This window comes from Erithacus rubecula (genome assembly GCF_903797595.1).
Source record: "Erithacus rubecula genome assembly, chromosome: 12".
Classification (NCBI taxonomy): Eukaryota; Metazoa; Chordata; class Aves; order Passeriformes; family Muscicapidae; genus Erithacus; species Erithacus rubecula.
Window position 1 is genome coordinate 1,281,922 of NC_136664.1, and position 15,175 is coordinate 1,297,096.

The window sequence follows — 15,175 nt, forward strand, 5'->3', positions numbered from 1 at the left end:
ATGCAGCTCTCAGGGATCTGGAGCCTCTCTGGCACTGCTGGGATTGACTGGAGACATCCCTGAGATCACACCAGCAGTGATGGATGTGCACAGATCTCTTTAATGAAATGCTAAATGATAGGCTGAATAACTGAGCAACTTTACTTGATTTATTGCGTGGAAGGGAGGAGTGCCTGTCCCTGCTGTCAGCCATCTTGGCTGCCAACAGAGGTCACGAGCACTAATTGTAGCTAATTAACATTAATTAGACTTGGGAAACACTGGGTCTCCTCTCCCCAGTCATCCCCATCCAGCCCAGCCCTTCAGCACTCACATTCCCTGGATCCAGGCTGCATTCCCAGGGCCCAGCAGTTCCTGTTAATCCCAATCCAGCTGAAATCATCAATTCCTGCTTTTCTCCCTGCTCACACCACCAGGGTGAGACCTGCCAGGCTCCAACCTGCTGCTCCCTTTGGAGTCAGAGTGACTCTTAGGGGACACTCCACCCTCACCAGGTCACCTGGGCCAGCAAATGCTTTCCTTGGGCTCACAGGAGGCACTGCCCAAAAATGCTGGGGCTGCTCCAAGGCCCAGCTCCCTCTGTGGAGCAGGAGGGTTTGGAGAGTGCTGTGATCATTAATAAAGCATCACAGGCTCCTGAGGGGCAGAGTTTGAAACTTCCTCAAAAAAACCCACATGTATATTAATACCACAGCAATTATTGATGAGGAAACCCTCTCCCCAGCAGCTGCCAGGGCTCCCACTCAGTCCCTGGGTGCAGGACAAAGCTTTTCCTGCTGTCCCTGCCCTGCAGAGCCCCTGGCACCAGGAGAAGGGCTCCTGGATCCAGCTGCTGTCCTGGCACGGGCAGCCCTGGCTGGCAGCAGAACTCCAACCTGCTGCCAAAATCCTCCAGCAGGGCCCAGGGGCTGGGAGGAGAGCAGCTCAGCAGCTGCAGCCTGAGATGTGTCCTGTGGTGGCAACAGGCAGCTGAGTCTGGACAGCTCCAGGGGAGTGCACAGGGGAAGGATGTGGAGATGCTGGAGAGGAGCTGGGGCTGCTCAGGGGCAGGAAAAGGATCCAGGGAGAGCTCAGAGCCTAAAGGGGCTCCAGGAGAGCTGGAGAGGACAAGGGATGGAGGGACAGGACACAGGGAATGGATTTAAACTGAAAGGATCCTGCAGGGCACAAAAGGGACCATCCAAATTCAGCAATATCCTGAGTGGGCACTGGCTGCTGCCTCCTCTCCCACACCAACATCCAAGAGCAATCTGTGGGCCCCTGGCCACTGAGGCAGAGCAGGATTTGGCCACCCATGTGAAATTTAATGGCTCCTGAGAAGGGGAATCAATGCACTGGAAGGGAATCTCTGTTTGCTCCCACACCTTGCCACAAACACAGCCAGGAGTGGTGCAGCAGCAGGTGGGTGTGCAGCACCCTTTATTTACACAATCAAATTGCCAAGGGGATTTGTAGCTCAGGGCCATCCTCCCTTCCTCCCTGTGCCTGCTGGAAGGCAGGGAGGGGGGACAGACCCTCTGGGTGCCCTCGTGGCTGCTGCCAAGGGATGCAGGTGCCTCAGGGTGCTGGCTCCTTGGATTGGGGCAGGGGATGGGGATTGTACCACAGCTCAGAGCTGCTCTGCAGCCCTTTCTGTGTCTCCACGTGGAGCTGTGTCAGGGCAGGTTTAGGGTGGATTTTAGGGGAAGGTTCTTCCCCCAGAGGGTGCTGGCACTGCCCAGCCTCCCCAGGGAATGGGCACAGCCCTGAGGCTGCCCGAGCTCCAGGAGAGTTTGGATGCCCAGGGTGGGATTTGCTGGGATGCCTGTGCAGGGCCAGGATTTGTATTTTGATTATCTTAATGCCTTCTTTCCATCTGAGGATATTCCATGATTGATCTGGGAAAGGCACTGGGTCATGTGCAAGCTCCCAGGAGAAAGGGGTTCAACAACAGACTCCCCACTCTCAAAACTCCTCCAGAGACTCCTGGAGCAGCCAGCACGAGGATGAAAGAAAATCAGGAATAAAAACCAAGAAAGCCCCAGCCTGGAATGAATTCCTGTCATGCTCTCTAAGAGGGAACTTTGTATTCCACAGGAGCAGCACTGAGCCTGCTGTCAGAGCCACAAAGGGCAAAACCCTGCTGAGATGAAAGAATGGGAAGCACTGCAACAGCCTCCCCTGGCATTTACACCTGGAAAAAAAATAAATCACTCAAGGGCATCTCACAAAGAGCTGTGCTAACAAGGCTGTGAGTGGCTGAGAGGGACATGGAGCAGTGCCAGGAGTGCTGGCAGCAGCTCAGGTTCCTGTGAGGGGAAGGGCAGGGAGGAGCAGCCTGGCTGAGCCCTGTGAGCCTGGGCTGAGCTGTGCCCACCTGCCCCCAGCCAGGGGCACAGGCACTGGGCACCTGCCTCTGGCTACCCTTGTCTCAGCTGATCTGTCATGTATTTTCCAGAGGCTCCTCAAATTCTCTGCACCTCTCAGGCAGGGTGAGGAGTCAGGGTGATGCTCACTGACTCTCCTGGCTTGTACATCCTATTTCCTTCACCATCCAAACACTCCTCTCCACAACCCTGTCCTGCTTCTTTGAGTGGCTCATTGCATCACACAGACCTTTCCCTGCTCCCAGGAGGATTCTTCTTCTTGTCTGAGCACAGGGAAGAAGGCAGGGCAGTGTTTAGTGTCACCCTCTGGTGTCACTGCCCCATGGGGCAGGAACAGCACCATCCACTGCATCCCTTCTCCAGCCCATCCCTCTCCCACCTCCTGCAATCCCACTGGGCAGCAGGTTTGGCTGCCAAATACAAAGAGCCACATCTGTCCTGCTGTTCTGGGTGGCTGCAGACGGTCCCTGCTGCAGCCTTGGCCAGGCTGGCACTGGGCACTCTCACACAGCCTGTGCCAGCCAAATCCTGGGCATCCAGCCAGGAGAGGACAGCACCAAATGGGAACTCAGCCTTGGCAGAGCCTGGCAGCTCCTCAGATCCTGCCTGCCCTTGGCACAGGTGCTGCTCCTCGTTTTTATCTCATTTCTTCAGCTCTGCATGGCCAGGAGCCTCTCCAAGGCCTCAGAACTGAGGGACAAGAGCAGATGAACATTCCCCAGGCTGCATGTCCTGCTCCAGTGGATAAACCAGGCAAAGCTGGAAGGTTTCTGCAAACCAGGCAGCCAAGAGTTTAGAGTTTCAGCCCTCACTGGCAGGAACTCAGGGTGACTGATATGACACAAGCAGCCTGAGCATCTCCAGCCTGAATTACTGCAGATGGGTTTGCCCAGAGGAGCAGCCAGAAAAGAAAATGGGTAAGTAAAAACGAAAAACGTTTCTTTTTTTCACATTAGCATTTAAATATTTATGGAAATCCCTGCAGACAACGAGACGAAAAAGAAAACTCAGAGTAATAAATAAATCAATGCTCCAAGGTGTGGCTGCACAGCTGAATGTGGCTGGTGGAGCTTTGAAGAGTGTGGCAACAAAAAATAATGATAATATAAAATATTAGAGCAGATCCCTCTGCTCCCTGCAGCCACTGAGGGATGATCAAACCTTAGCAAAAGGCAAAATTTTTTTTTTTTTTTTTCATGCAGTGATCTGGGGCTTGGCTTTGGACACTCCCAGGAATCCAGAGGCAGCCACAGCTTCTCTGGGCACCCTGTGCCAGGGGCTCAGCCCCTCCTAGGGAAAGATTCCTTCCTAAATCCCTGAAATGGGATGGAACTGAATAAGATGGGATGGGAAAAATGATTCCCAGCAGTCAGGCTCTCCCTCCAGGCTGTGAGGGCAGCACTGCTGCAGCAGAGCTCCAGGGGTAAAAGCAGGCACAGAATGAGAGGAAGAGCCTGGATTTTGGGGCTGCAGGTCCTGCTGTTCCCACTGACTCTCAGCTGGGGAGCAATTGCTCCATGCCTCTGGAAAGGAGCCCCAGAGCAGCAGAGGTTCCCAAAGAAGGGAAGGGTTGGCATCCAAGATGTTTGATATGACGAGAGCAGAGCTTGGGAGAGCAAACAAAATCTGTGCCAAAAGCTGCTCTCATTTACAGCTACAAAAATCCCGAGTCACTCTGAACTGCTGAAAACATCAGTTTCACCAGCAGTCAGGGAAATGGAATCACAGAATCAGGGAATCACAGAAGGTTTTGGGATGGAGGGGACCTTAAACTCATCTCCCTCCACCCCTCCCATGTCCTGGTGACCCCAAGACCTTCAGGCAAACCTGGAAATGCTGAATCCTCAAGGAGAAGGAATAAATACTCCAGCAGGAAGCAGAAAAAGGGAATTTGCTCTCCAAAGTGTTTGAAGTGTGTGTGTAAGGAACCTCTGGGGCTGATACACCAGAAAATATTCCATCTTGATGTTTTTAATTTTAGAAACACTTCTTAAATCAGGGCTGGGTGGAAAGGGGAGCCCAGCACATGCCTGGCCTGGCTTCTGCTCCTGCCCCAGGATGTTTGGGGTGCACCTGGCATTTTTGGGGGTGTGCTTCCATGGCATTTGTGGGAAGCTGGGTCCCTGAGCTGAGTGATCCCTGCCAGACTCCAGGAAAGCTCCCCCAGGCAGGAGCCCCCCTCCATCCGGTGAGCTCACATAATTTCAGCACATTACAATTAAGGAATCATTTCTTTAAAAATAGAATTTGCATTAGCTGGTTTTGTGAGTAGGAAAGCCACTGCAAACAAACAGAGAACCTGCAGATTAAGATGCTAATTAGATGCATTTCTATTTATAATCTGCCTTGATCAGCCTCAAGTATTTTCTCTTTCAGGTGTCTGTGCTCCACCCACGGATGTGAGCAATTCCCCTGGCAGGGAAACACCTGCTGCTCCCTGGGGACAGCCAAGCACTGGGAAAAGCCACTGCCAAAGGGATGGGGCTGCATCCTTGTCCTCAGGGAGAGCCCCAGGGAGGGAAGAGCTGTGCCTGGCCAAGGATGAGCTGCCCAGGGCCTTTTTCACAACCACCACATTGCTCTGTGCTGGAAAACTGCAGCAAGCTTTGCCTTTCCATCAGAAGAGGTGGGAATCACAGAATGGTGGAATTTAGCTGGAAAAGATCTTTAGGATCATCAAGTGCAGCTGCACCACCACCGTGGTCATCACTGGCAATGACCCCAAGTGTCACAGTCATGTTTTCTGAACACTTCCAGGGATGGGGACTCCACCACTGCCCTTCCCATGAAGAAATTCCTCCCTTTATCCAACCTAAACCTTCTCCAAGGCCTTTTTTATCCCATCCTGTGCCTTGTTTCCCCCTCTGGCTGCTCTGCAGAGCCACAGGGACCCCCCTGAGCTCCTTTTCTCCCTTTCCCAGCTCCCTCAGCCTCTCCAGACGTGATGGGGGCTGGACTTGCTGGCCTTGAAAGGTCCTTCCCCACCCAAACTATTCCATGATTCTGTGGAATCTCCAAGAGCAGGGCTGGGAGTGGCAAGGATCTGCAGCTGGTGTCAGCTGTGGAAATGACACAGAGACACCAGTGAGAGTCACTGGGAGCATCCCCTGGGCTGGATTCACAGCTGCAGCAAGAGCATGTTCCATTTTTGGGGCAAGCTGGGAATTCAGTGAAAAAACAACTTCTTTTTGTTGTTCTTGTCGTTGTTGGGTTTTTTTTTTTTTGTTTTGTTTTGCTTTGTTTTCCCTGGAGTTTCCTCTTTCACTGCAGAATATCCAGGAGGAATAAAGAGACACCAGGTCCACTCTGTTCTCCCTCTAAAGCCTGAACAGGAGAAGTGTTTTGGGCCATAGGATTTATTATGAATGGGGTTCAGGGGCATTTGTGACCTGTGCAAAAGGGTCCAGCAAAAATTCACTGATAAACCATGATTTAACAATGTGAAAAACAGCTCCAGGGTTGTGTTTGTTTTTTGGGTTTTTTTTTAAATGCAGCTCAAAGAAAGAAATTTAAAAGATATGAGTCATCATTCTGAAATGTGCATCAAACAAGTTAAATAACTCTTACTTTCTTAACGACATATTAATCAAAGTGCATTGATTCTTGAATCAGATTCTACTCCCAACAAGCTCTCTATCTTCTCCATCCTGATGCATGCATTAAGAGAGTTTTATTCTGACAGATACAATATAGCAATCAATAAAATCTTATTATATGGAGCAGAGATACATGGATTTGTTGCAGGATTTATGCACTACTTTCAAACCCGGTGCTATTTCATGTCTCAGCCTTAACCTGTAATTGAAAATAAATCTCCCTGAATACACCAGATTCTAATTTTCTGGATGTATGGGTAAATATGAATGGGAGCTGCCCTTCCCTTGGGGAGCTGGCTGCTCTTGGGTTGTGTCACTGCCCTGGCAGATTCCTCTGGAGACACCCTGGATGGAGGGATGGGTGATGGATGGATGGATGATGGAGGGATGGATGATGGATGAACATCAGGTCTGCTGCATTCCTCCAGTTCCCAAAGTTTGATTTTGCTCATAGATCATGGGATGGTTTGGGTTAAAAGGGACCTTAAAGACCACCCAGTGCCACCCCCTGCCATGGGCAGGGACACCTTCCACTGTCCCAGGTTGCTCCAAAACCCATCCTTGGACACTTCCAGGGATCCAGGGGCAGCCACAGCTTCTCTGGGCACCCTGTGCTCATGCTAAAAAATATTTTCCTTCCCTGTTTTCTGCTCTCCAACCCTCTCAGCAGCAGGTGAGTGTTTGGAGGCTGCCTCTCACCTGGCAGGGCTGGCACAGCTGGGGAGGCTCAGCAGGGACAGCAGCCAGATGCCCACAGGCATTTCTGCTCTGGCCTCTGAGGGCTTGGTGCCACTTGGATGTATGACAGCAGGTGGAAACCCAGCAGTCTCCCTGGAAATGGCTAGAGGGGACTTTGATCTAAGCAGCTCTGTCAACAGCGTTAATACAATAAAAATAATCAAATTCACTGGGATGGAAATGAGAGATGGAGGGATAGGCAGCCAGCAGCACAAATCCCAGAATAAAGAGGATGGCAGCAACAGCACAGCCCCTCTGCACCCCCAGGAGTTCAGAGGCTTCTCAGAAGAGCCACGATCTTGAATTCATCAAAGTCACTGAGATTTTTCCCCTTTTTTTCGACAGGGAGCAGCTTGGGGTAGTGGAAGGTTCCCTGCCCATGGCAGGGGGTGGGGTGGGATGAGCTTTAAGGTCTCTTTCCATCCAAACCATTCCATTATTCTGTGAATCCTCAGCCCTGGGGGACCTGGCCACCCCCTGCAGCCTGTGGGTCAGTGGTGGGGACACCCCCAAGGCTGGCAGTGAGCAGAATGCTGCAGAGTCAGGAATGGCACTGCTGGGCTTTTGGGAGCACTGTGTGCTGGCATTCAGCCTCACCTGTGAAACACTCACCTGGCTGGCCTGGAAGTGGCAGATACAGGGAATTATACCCTGGCAGTGGCCAGGATTCACCTCTGTTGGATCCTGCCAGTTTGGTTTTGGCTCCAGGGATAATTCCCCCCTCCAGATCCAATCCCTGTGACAGGACACAACCCCTTCCATTCCCTCAAGGGTTTTTTTACCACCACAGGACATTTGCCACCTCTGAGTGATCTCCAGAGGCTGCTGCTGAGGCTGGGGCAGGCAGGGTGAGGATGGGGCCATGGGATTGCTCCTGGCACTGCTGGATAAATGAGGCTTGGGAAAAACCCAGTCCCATCGACCTGATATCCATGAGAGACAGAGCAGGAGGCAGGAGGGGACAGGAACTGGGGGTGGGGATGGGGAAGGGAGTTCAAGCCTCCTGCCCGAGGGAAGGGGACAGCAGGGAGTCACCTGGCTGCTGGGGGGGTTCTCCAAACACCCCTTGACCCACCCTGAACCCCCCCACTCCCATCACTGCTCCCCTCTTTTCCTTCCAGCTCCAAGCTTTGCTGGGTTGGCGAAGGGGTTAAATTTAATTTATCCTGATTTCTATTTAATATCATTCTCTCCCCGTAGGAGCCAGCAGCTGTGAGCTGATTGTAGTCCCTCATTATGCAGTCTGTATCACTAATGGCCTGTGACAAAGGCATGCCATCTTCCCGGCCTCACCCCCGAGAGCCAATTAAACACACATACTCCCTTCCTGTTTGCGGCGCATTACAATGAAATTAAACTGAATTTCAAAATCATTTTCTCCTAAAGACATCTCTTTGCAATAATTAATGCACGCTATTCCTTTGCAGCTGAAATATTCATCAGGAGTGTTGACTAAAAAAAAAAAAAAAATTTTTTGAAAGCTGATTGCCCTGCACCCCAGGTGAGGGCTGGTGATGCTCGGTGGTACCCGGCTGGCTTGGGGACTCGTGGTGACACTGCTGGCAGAGTGAGTTCTGCTTCAGGAGAACAATTAGAATAAATCACAGCTTCTTCAGGAGCCATCAATAAATCAGGTTACACAGAAGGCATCAGAAATGCAGCCTGACTCCTGCCACCACAGCAATGCTAACACACAGCAGCCAAAGGAGTGGGGAAATCAGAGCTGTGGGTACCATGGAATCAGAGAATCCCACAACCACTGGGGTTGGAAAAGACCTCCAAGGTCATTGAGTCCAAGCTGTGCCTGACCCCCACCTGGTCACCCAGCCCAGAGCACTGAGTGCCACATCCAGGCACTCCCTGGCCAGCTCCAGGGATGGGGACTCCAGCAGCTCCCTGGGCAATCCCTTTCCATGAAGAAATTCCTGCTGATGTCCTGAGCCTTCCCTGGCACCACCTGAGGCCATTTCCTCAAATCATGGTAGCCTGGAAGGAAAGCTGCACCCTCCTCTCAGGGGCTTGGAGCTGGCAATTAATGATTCTGTGACACAATCCCTGTGGAAACTGAGACAAATCCCACCTGTCAGCAGAGCTGAATTCCCAGGAAAACATTTCATGCTTAGGAGGAACGTCCCCATTACTTGCCAACATGAAGCCCCTTCCCAAGGCAGTGTTTGGAAGCAGCCCCAGCCCCAGCCCCTCTCAGCTGTGTCCCCAGGCTGGTGCCAGCCCCTCTCAGCTGTGTCCCCAGGCTGGTGCCAGCCCCTCTCAGCTGTGTCCCCAGGCTGGTGCCAGCCCCTCTCAGCTGTGCCCAGGCTGGTGCCAGCCCCTCTCTGTACCTGTTCTGAACCATCCCTGGGCTGTGAAGGCGTCGGCCGTTTCCTTGGCTCGGTTCCAGTACTCTCGGAACACCGAGGGGCCCTTCACCAGCAGCTCCCCCTCCTGCTCCTCCAGGCCTGGGCTCACCTAGGACAGCACACAGACACTGCATTTCCCTGCCTCCTGCCCCCCAGCAGCACGGGGGGGACAAGCAGGAGCCACATTGTGGGTTTGCCAAGCCCCAGCACACGCTGCCCACCCATGGGAGCTCTCCTCAGGTGAGGGGGCTGCTCCAGGTGCTTCTGATATTCCAAAGCACTGGAAATAAGCATCTGTGTTATATGAAAGCAAAAATTGTCATCCTGGGACTGTAGGATAGGGTGAGGCATTCCAGCTGCTGGGAGAGAGGTCACCTGTGCAGATGTGCAGGAACACTCTTGGGGATGGGATGGTCCTTTCTGACCCTTCCAGGGATCCAGGGGCAGCCACAGCTTCTCTGGGCACCCCTCACAGCCAGGAATTCCTTCCCAATATGCCACCTAAACCCATTCTCTGTCAGCTGAAATCCAACACCCAGGGGTGCAAAGGCACTGCTGGGATGGAAGGGTGCTGTGGGATGTGCCTGCTCCATCCCTCCATGGAGAACAGCTCAGTTACAGGAATTCCAGGCCACTTGCCCAGGCACTTGAGCTGCTGCAATGGCCAGGATCCATCTGGGACCCTGAAAATCAGCAGTGCCAGAAACAGAGCCACAAGGGAAAGCTGTAATAGCAGTGCTGGAGTGCCAGGCAGTCCCAGGGCAGGGCAGGCTCTCTGCAGCCTCTGATGGATGGAAACAAAGCTTCCCTAATGGAAAACGCTTAGAAAACTGCTTCTCAGGCTTCATTTTAAAGTATTTTCTTCCTGATGTCCTGTCCTGGAGGATGGGGTGACAAGGGGATCTCTGCACACACAGCCCAGACTCCCAGAGCCCCTGGCTGGGGATCAATTCCCTGCCTGGAAGATGCTGCAGGGAGGAAAAGTTGTTAATGGCAATGAATGAAAGGAATTTCTCTGAGTGATGGCAAGGTGGGGATGGTGCTGGCTGAGTTCTTCCCACAGAGCTGAAAGATGGAGCTGAAGTTCAGACTGTCCATGAGTGAAACCTGAGGTCTGGAGGGCCTGGAGCAAAACTCCACACCTGCAGCAGCAAAGGGCACAAAGAGGCACAAAAAAGGGCACAAAGAGGCACAAAAAAGGGCACAAAGAGGCACAAAAAGGGCACAGTGGGCAAAAGGGCACAGGAAGCACAAAGCCTGCATAGACAAGGTGGCAGGGATGTGGTGGGGACACAGAGGGACCAGCAGGGCTGGTTTCAGGGCTCTTAGGGGCTGTGTGGAGTTTAGTGATGCAGCTCTTTCTTCTAAACTCCTTTTCCTGCTGGTCCAGCTGTGGCATCACAAAACAAGCAGCTCCCCTGAGCAGTGTCCTGGTGTTCAGGCTCCTTCCCTCTCCCCAAAAGGGCTGGGGAGGGGGTGGCAGAGGTAAAAACCTGCAAACACTTCCCTGAGCTTCACCTACACACCCTGCCAGGCTTTGGCTCCTTCTTGTCAGTGCTGAGCACAAGAAGAGCTGTAAATCTGTCTGCTCCAAACCCCTCCAGCCCCATCCTGCCCAGGATTCCACAGGGCCAGGTCCCTGCACAGCCCCAGGGATCAATCCTGCCCAGTGTTTACCTGCACAGTGCCATGTCTGCTGTGAATCAAGCCTTGAACCTGCTCCAAAGTTCTTGTCATATCAACTCCAATTTTGGCAGCAGCTCAAGCCACATCTTATCTCGAGCAGAGCCCCTTGGCAGCAGGCACCTCCCTGTTGTGTAATTTAATGATGTTATGGCTGGCTTGCAAACAGTAAAACAGAGAGGCTGTGATGTTATCTTAATAGGATTTTGTTGCTGCACTTGGGATGTCACTGGCTCTGCCCCCCAGCGTGGCACAGGGGCACAAACCCCCCCAGCACCAGCTCCCCAACAGCAGCAATCCAAATCCAAGATTCATGGCACTGATCTCCTCCAAGGCTCCTGTCTGATCCCTTGCAATCCCAGGTACAGGATGCTGCTGGGGTGCTCCTTTTCCTTTTCCTTTCCTTTCCCTTTCCCTCTCCCTTTCCTTTCCCTTTCCCTTTCCCTTTCCCTTTCCCTTTCCCTTTCCCTTTCCCTTTCCCTTTCCCTTTCCCTTCGCAGGCATCACATTGCTGAGTGCATGGATCTCCCCCTCTCCCAGTGCCATTTTTAATATTTTAATGCTTTCCAGGTTTTAACACCCAGGCACAGCATGGCCCTGAAGGTTGTTGGAGAGCTCCCTGCTCTAAATCCAGAGGAGCTGGACCAGCCAGCTCACGAGATAAGATTCCATTTTCTGCACGTGGAAATAAAAGGTTGTAATAAATCCTTTGAAGGCCTAAATCTGAGTGATTAGAAAATGCATATTTCCCCTCTCCCCATTCCCTTTTTGCCTCTTTATTAGGAGGGTGGTTTGTAAAGAGCTGGGAATCCCTGCCTGGCACTGGGCCTGGGATTTGTTCAAAGTGGCCCCGTTTGTTTTCCTGCGGTCTCTGCCCCACGCTCCTCTGGGAGCCCTAATGGATCTGATGGAATTAGGGAAGGCTCAGAGCAGCCTGTCCTTCTCTGGGAAGCAGGGAAGGCTCAGAGCAGCCTGTCCTTCTCTGGCAAGCAGAGTTCCTAAGCAGAAACATGTGGGAGACACAGAGGAGAAGCTGAGGGTGAGGTTGGAGGAGGTGAGAGCTTGTCCTTGGGTTGGGGATTGGTAGGAAGAGTTTTAGCATAAAACCCAAATACCTTCAGTTGCAAACAGGTTTTGGAGAGATCCACTTCAACTCTATCAGGTGCCTCCTTCCCCCTTTACCCTCCCAAATATTCACAAAGTCATGGAAGTGTCTGGGTTGGAAGCACTTCAAAGTTTATCCAGTGCCACCCCTGCCATGGCAGGGACACCTTCCACTGTCCTGCAGCTGCTTTTGCTGAACTCCTTTCCTGGGGAGAACCAAAGGCTGTGGATCAGAGCATTATCTCTCAGAAGGGACCTCAAAAGAGACCTTGTAACTCCATGAAACAAAAACATTTTGACTTGTGGGAGGAAAGAAATGCTCCTGCAGCCCTGCCTCCTCCCTGTTGTGCTGCTCAGCTTGGAAGTGCTTGGCATTTTTCCCCACCTTGTAAATAAATGATTACTGTGATCAAAATAATTAAGCAAGTGAGCCCTTAAGTGACTAATAGAAGACAATAATTGATGTATGTGAGGTTTATGGAAGTGATGGAGCCCTTCCACCTCTTCTGCCAGAAAAGTAACTTTTTCCTGGTGTCTGTTGGGTTTTTTTTAACAAACCAGAGCGCAGGAAATGATATAAGAAATCCTGAAGGACTGATCCAGCTCTGTCCTGCACCCCAATCAGGGCCACACTGCAATGGATGTCCTAGCACTGGGAGGTTTGTTAGAGCATTAGCAAATTCCCAGGCAATCTGAACTTTCCTGCACATTCCTAATTAAAAATTCCCTGCTAAGTTGCCTGTTTGTGTAAAGGCATTATCAGAGCTCTGTGTCCTGCAGCATCCACACAAGCCTGGCAGGAGGCAATTTAGACACAGAACAATTTTCCTCCTGCTGAAAAAAGGCAGATTTCTGCTCCTCAGGGACACAGCACAGAGAGAGTAAGGAAAAAAAAAATAAAACCCCAACCTAAAAACCCCAAGCTCAGGCTGTAATCTGTGAGGCCACATTTCACATCTGTTTTTGCAATGTTAACTTTTATAAAAAGGGCTGGGAATAACACAATCTTTTCATTTTGGAGAGTTATAAATTTAAAAGCAAGGCTGGTACACAGTGGAACTGCAACACTGAAACTTATTTTCAAACAACCCAACCCTCTACTTACAGCAAACGTTGCTCCACTGAAAACAAAAGTGATTGTCTATATTTTTAGGCAACACTGATTTTTTTTAAGTCACCAGCCTGATCAGCTCCAGATGATCCCAAAAGCATGACAAAAAACAAGCCAAGTTTGGGAAAGGTCAGTCCTCCCTGCAGTTGTTCCATGGACAGAAAACTTCTTGATCTGTATTAACACCATAAATTAAATATGTAACACTATTGCAGAGATGCCAACAGCTCTCTGTGCTGCTGTTCTCATCCCTCTCTTTTTGCAGGGATAAGAAATGAGGTGAGATGTCAGCACAACTTTCCAGCCTCCTGCTCAGGGGAAGGCTCCTGATGGTCCCTGGTGCCATTCTGGGCTCAGGGCAGGCAGAGAGTCACCCAGGACTCAGTCAGTGACCCTTCTTTGTCTGGTTTCCATTAAAAGGGCAGTTTGGGAGGCTGTGATGAGCTGGGACTGCACACACAGTCCCCTGGGACAGAGACACTCCTGTTCTCCCCACCACACCCACAACACCCCAAATCTTCTCTCAACTACAAAGTGGAATATTCTAGTGGAAGGAGAAGGAGATAAACTTCATCCTTCCAACCCAAACCAGTCTGGGATGTTATGGAAGAATAAAATAATAATAAAGAGATTCATAGAGATGTTGAGGGTGCTGTGACAAAGGTGAGCCCAAAGAATTTTTCACACTTGTGAAAAGAGGGTCAAGAAATCTTCTAGAAACATGGATTGAACCTCTATGTGCAAGGAAATATTCTGGAATCAAGGCTGTCCCTGTGGTGAGAAGAATTTTCAGCTGAGAAACATGATGCAACCTCTGCCTCCACTTTTACTACCAGGAAGAAATAAAATAGACCTATGGCCACAAATTAAAAAAACATAAAGATCAGAGGGCAGACAGAGAGAAGGAAGGAGATATAAATATATCTGAGAATGGAATCAATGTCCAAGTTGAGTAAGGAACTGCATGTGATCAATGAGAAGCAGCTAAAATGTTTATACAGGAACAAAAGCAGCCTGGGCAACAGAGTGGAGACTCTTGAATTACTTGGGCAGGACACAAAACAGGATCCTGAGGAGATGAGAGAAATATGGCCAAAAAAAAAAAAAAAGAAGATAACTGGAAAATACACAAGTGCAGTGTCCAGCACTGTGAGGGCTCTGGAAGGAGGTTTTGGAAGAAATGGAAAATGGGAAAAAATGCAGAGTGTTTTTATCAAAGGTGGATTGTGCCAGAAATCCTGAGGGTTGGGGTTGCAGATAGAAGAAAAGCTGCAGATCTAACCCAGACTGCCTTCAACTGCCTGATGGAAGGGAGGATGAGGATGGGATGGAGCAGGGAGAAGAAAACCAGTGCAAAACTGGAGGAGAGCTGACCTGGAGGTGCAGGAGCACTGAGGACAAAGAAGGAACTAGGCTGAGGTGTGAATGGGATAAAAAAGGAGCAACCCAAGAGTTGCTCTGGTTGTTCCTCTGGGACAGATCCCAGGTGGTCCCATCCTGGCCATGCCCAGGAGTGCCAGGCACAGGGGGCAGTGCCCATCTCTGGAGGAGAGGCAGCTGCAGTCTCACCAGCTGTTATGGGTCAGGAGAATCCCACAAGCACCCAGACCCACACAGCACAGGGGTGCCCACCCCCCAAAACAGCTCAGTGGGCACCACCCCACGGGTCCTGCAGAGATTTGGGATGAACAGGAGCAATGTGGGGCCACTCCTGGTCCCTCCATGGGGACATCAACGACCAGGAGCTGCAGCCACAAGCACGGGTGACAATGCCAGCTGCCCCCAGCCCCACAGAGGAGCTGGCAACCAGCAGCAAGCTGTGAGCAGATGGCACAGCCACGGGGGGCACGGGGAGGAGGGGACAGAGACGCTGGTGGCTTTGGGGAGGGACAGCTTGCATATGGATAAAGGAGATGATGACAACCTTTGGGAGGGGGGGAAACCCTTGGCACATCATCCTCCTGCTGCCAGCTCCTGCAAGCCACCCGTCCCCAGCTCCCTCCACACCAGGAAACTGCTCACCATGAAAGCCCTGCCTTGGCTACAGCTGTGAAGCCATTTAGCTATTGATAGCCCCCCATTGTCAGCACCAGGGCTGGGCTTTGGTGAGAGAGAGCAATTTGGGAAAGATGAAAAAGGGGAAAAAAAAAAAAAAAAGAAATCCAACAAAAATGACAACCCAAAAAATCCCAACAAACAAACAAGTAAAGAAGGAGAGAG

At 51.2% G+C, this 15,175-nt stretch overlaps 1 protein-coding gene across 1 annotated transcript in view; it reads right to left on the reverse strand.

Moving 5' to 3' along the window:
- The window catches only part of ACSF3 (acyl-CoA synthetase family member 3), a 48,870-nt gene that overhangs the window by 7,004 nt on the left and 26,691 nt on the right, over positions 1-15,175 (reverse strand). Inside the window, exon 7 of the mRNA XM_079315981.1 lies at positions 9,040-9,166. Within this exon, the coding sequence (XP_079172107.1) occupies positions 9,040-9,166 (127 nt within the window). The remainder of the gene's footprint in view (positions 1-9,039; positions 9,167-15,175) is intronic.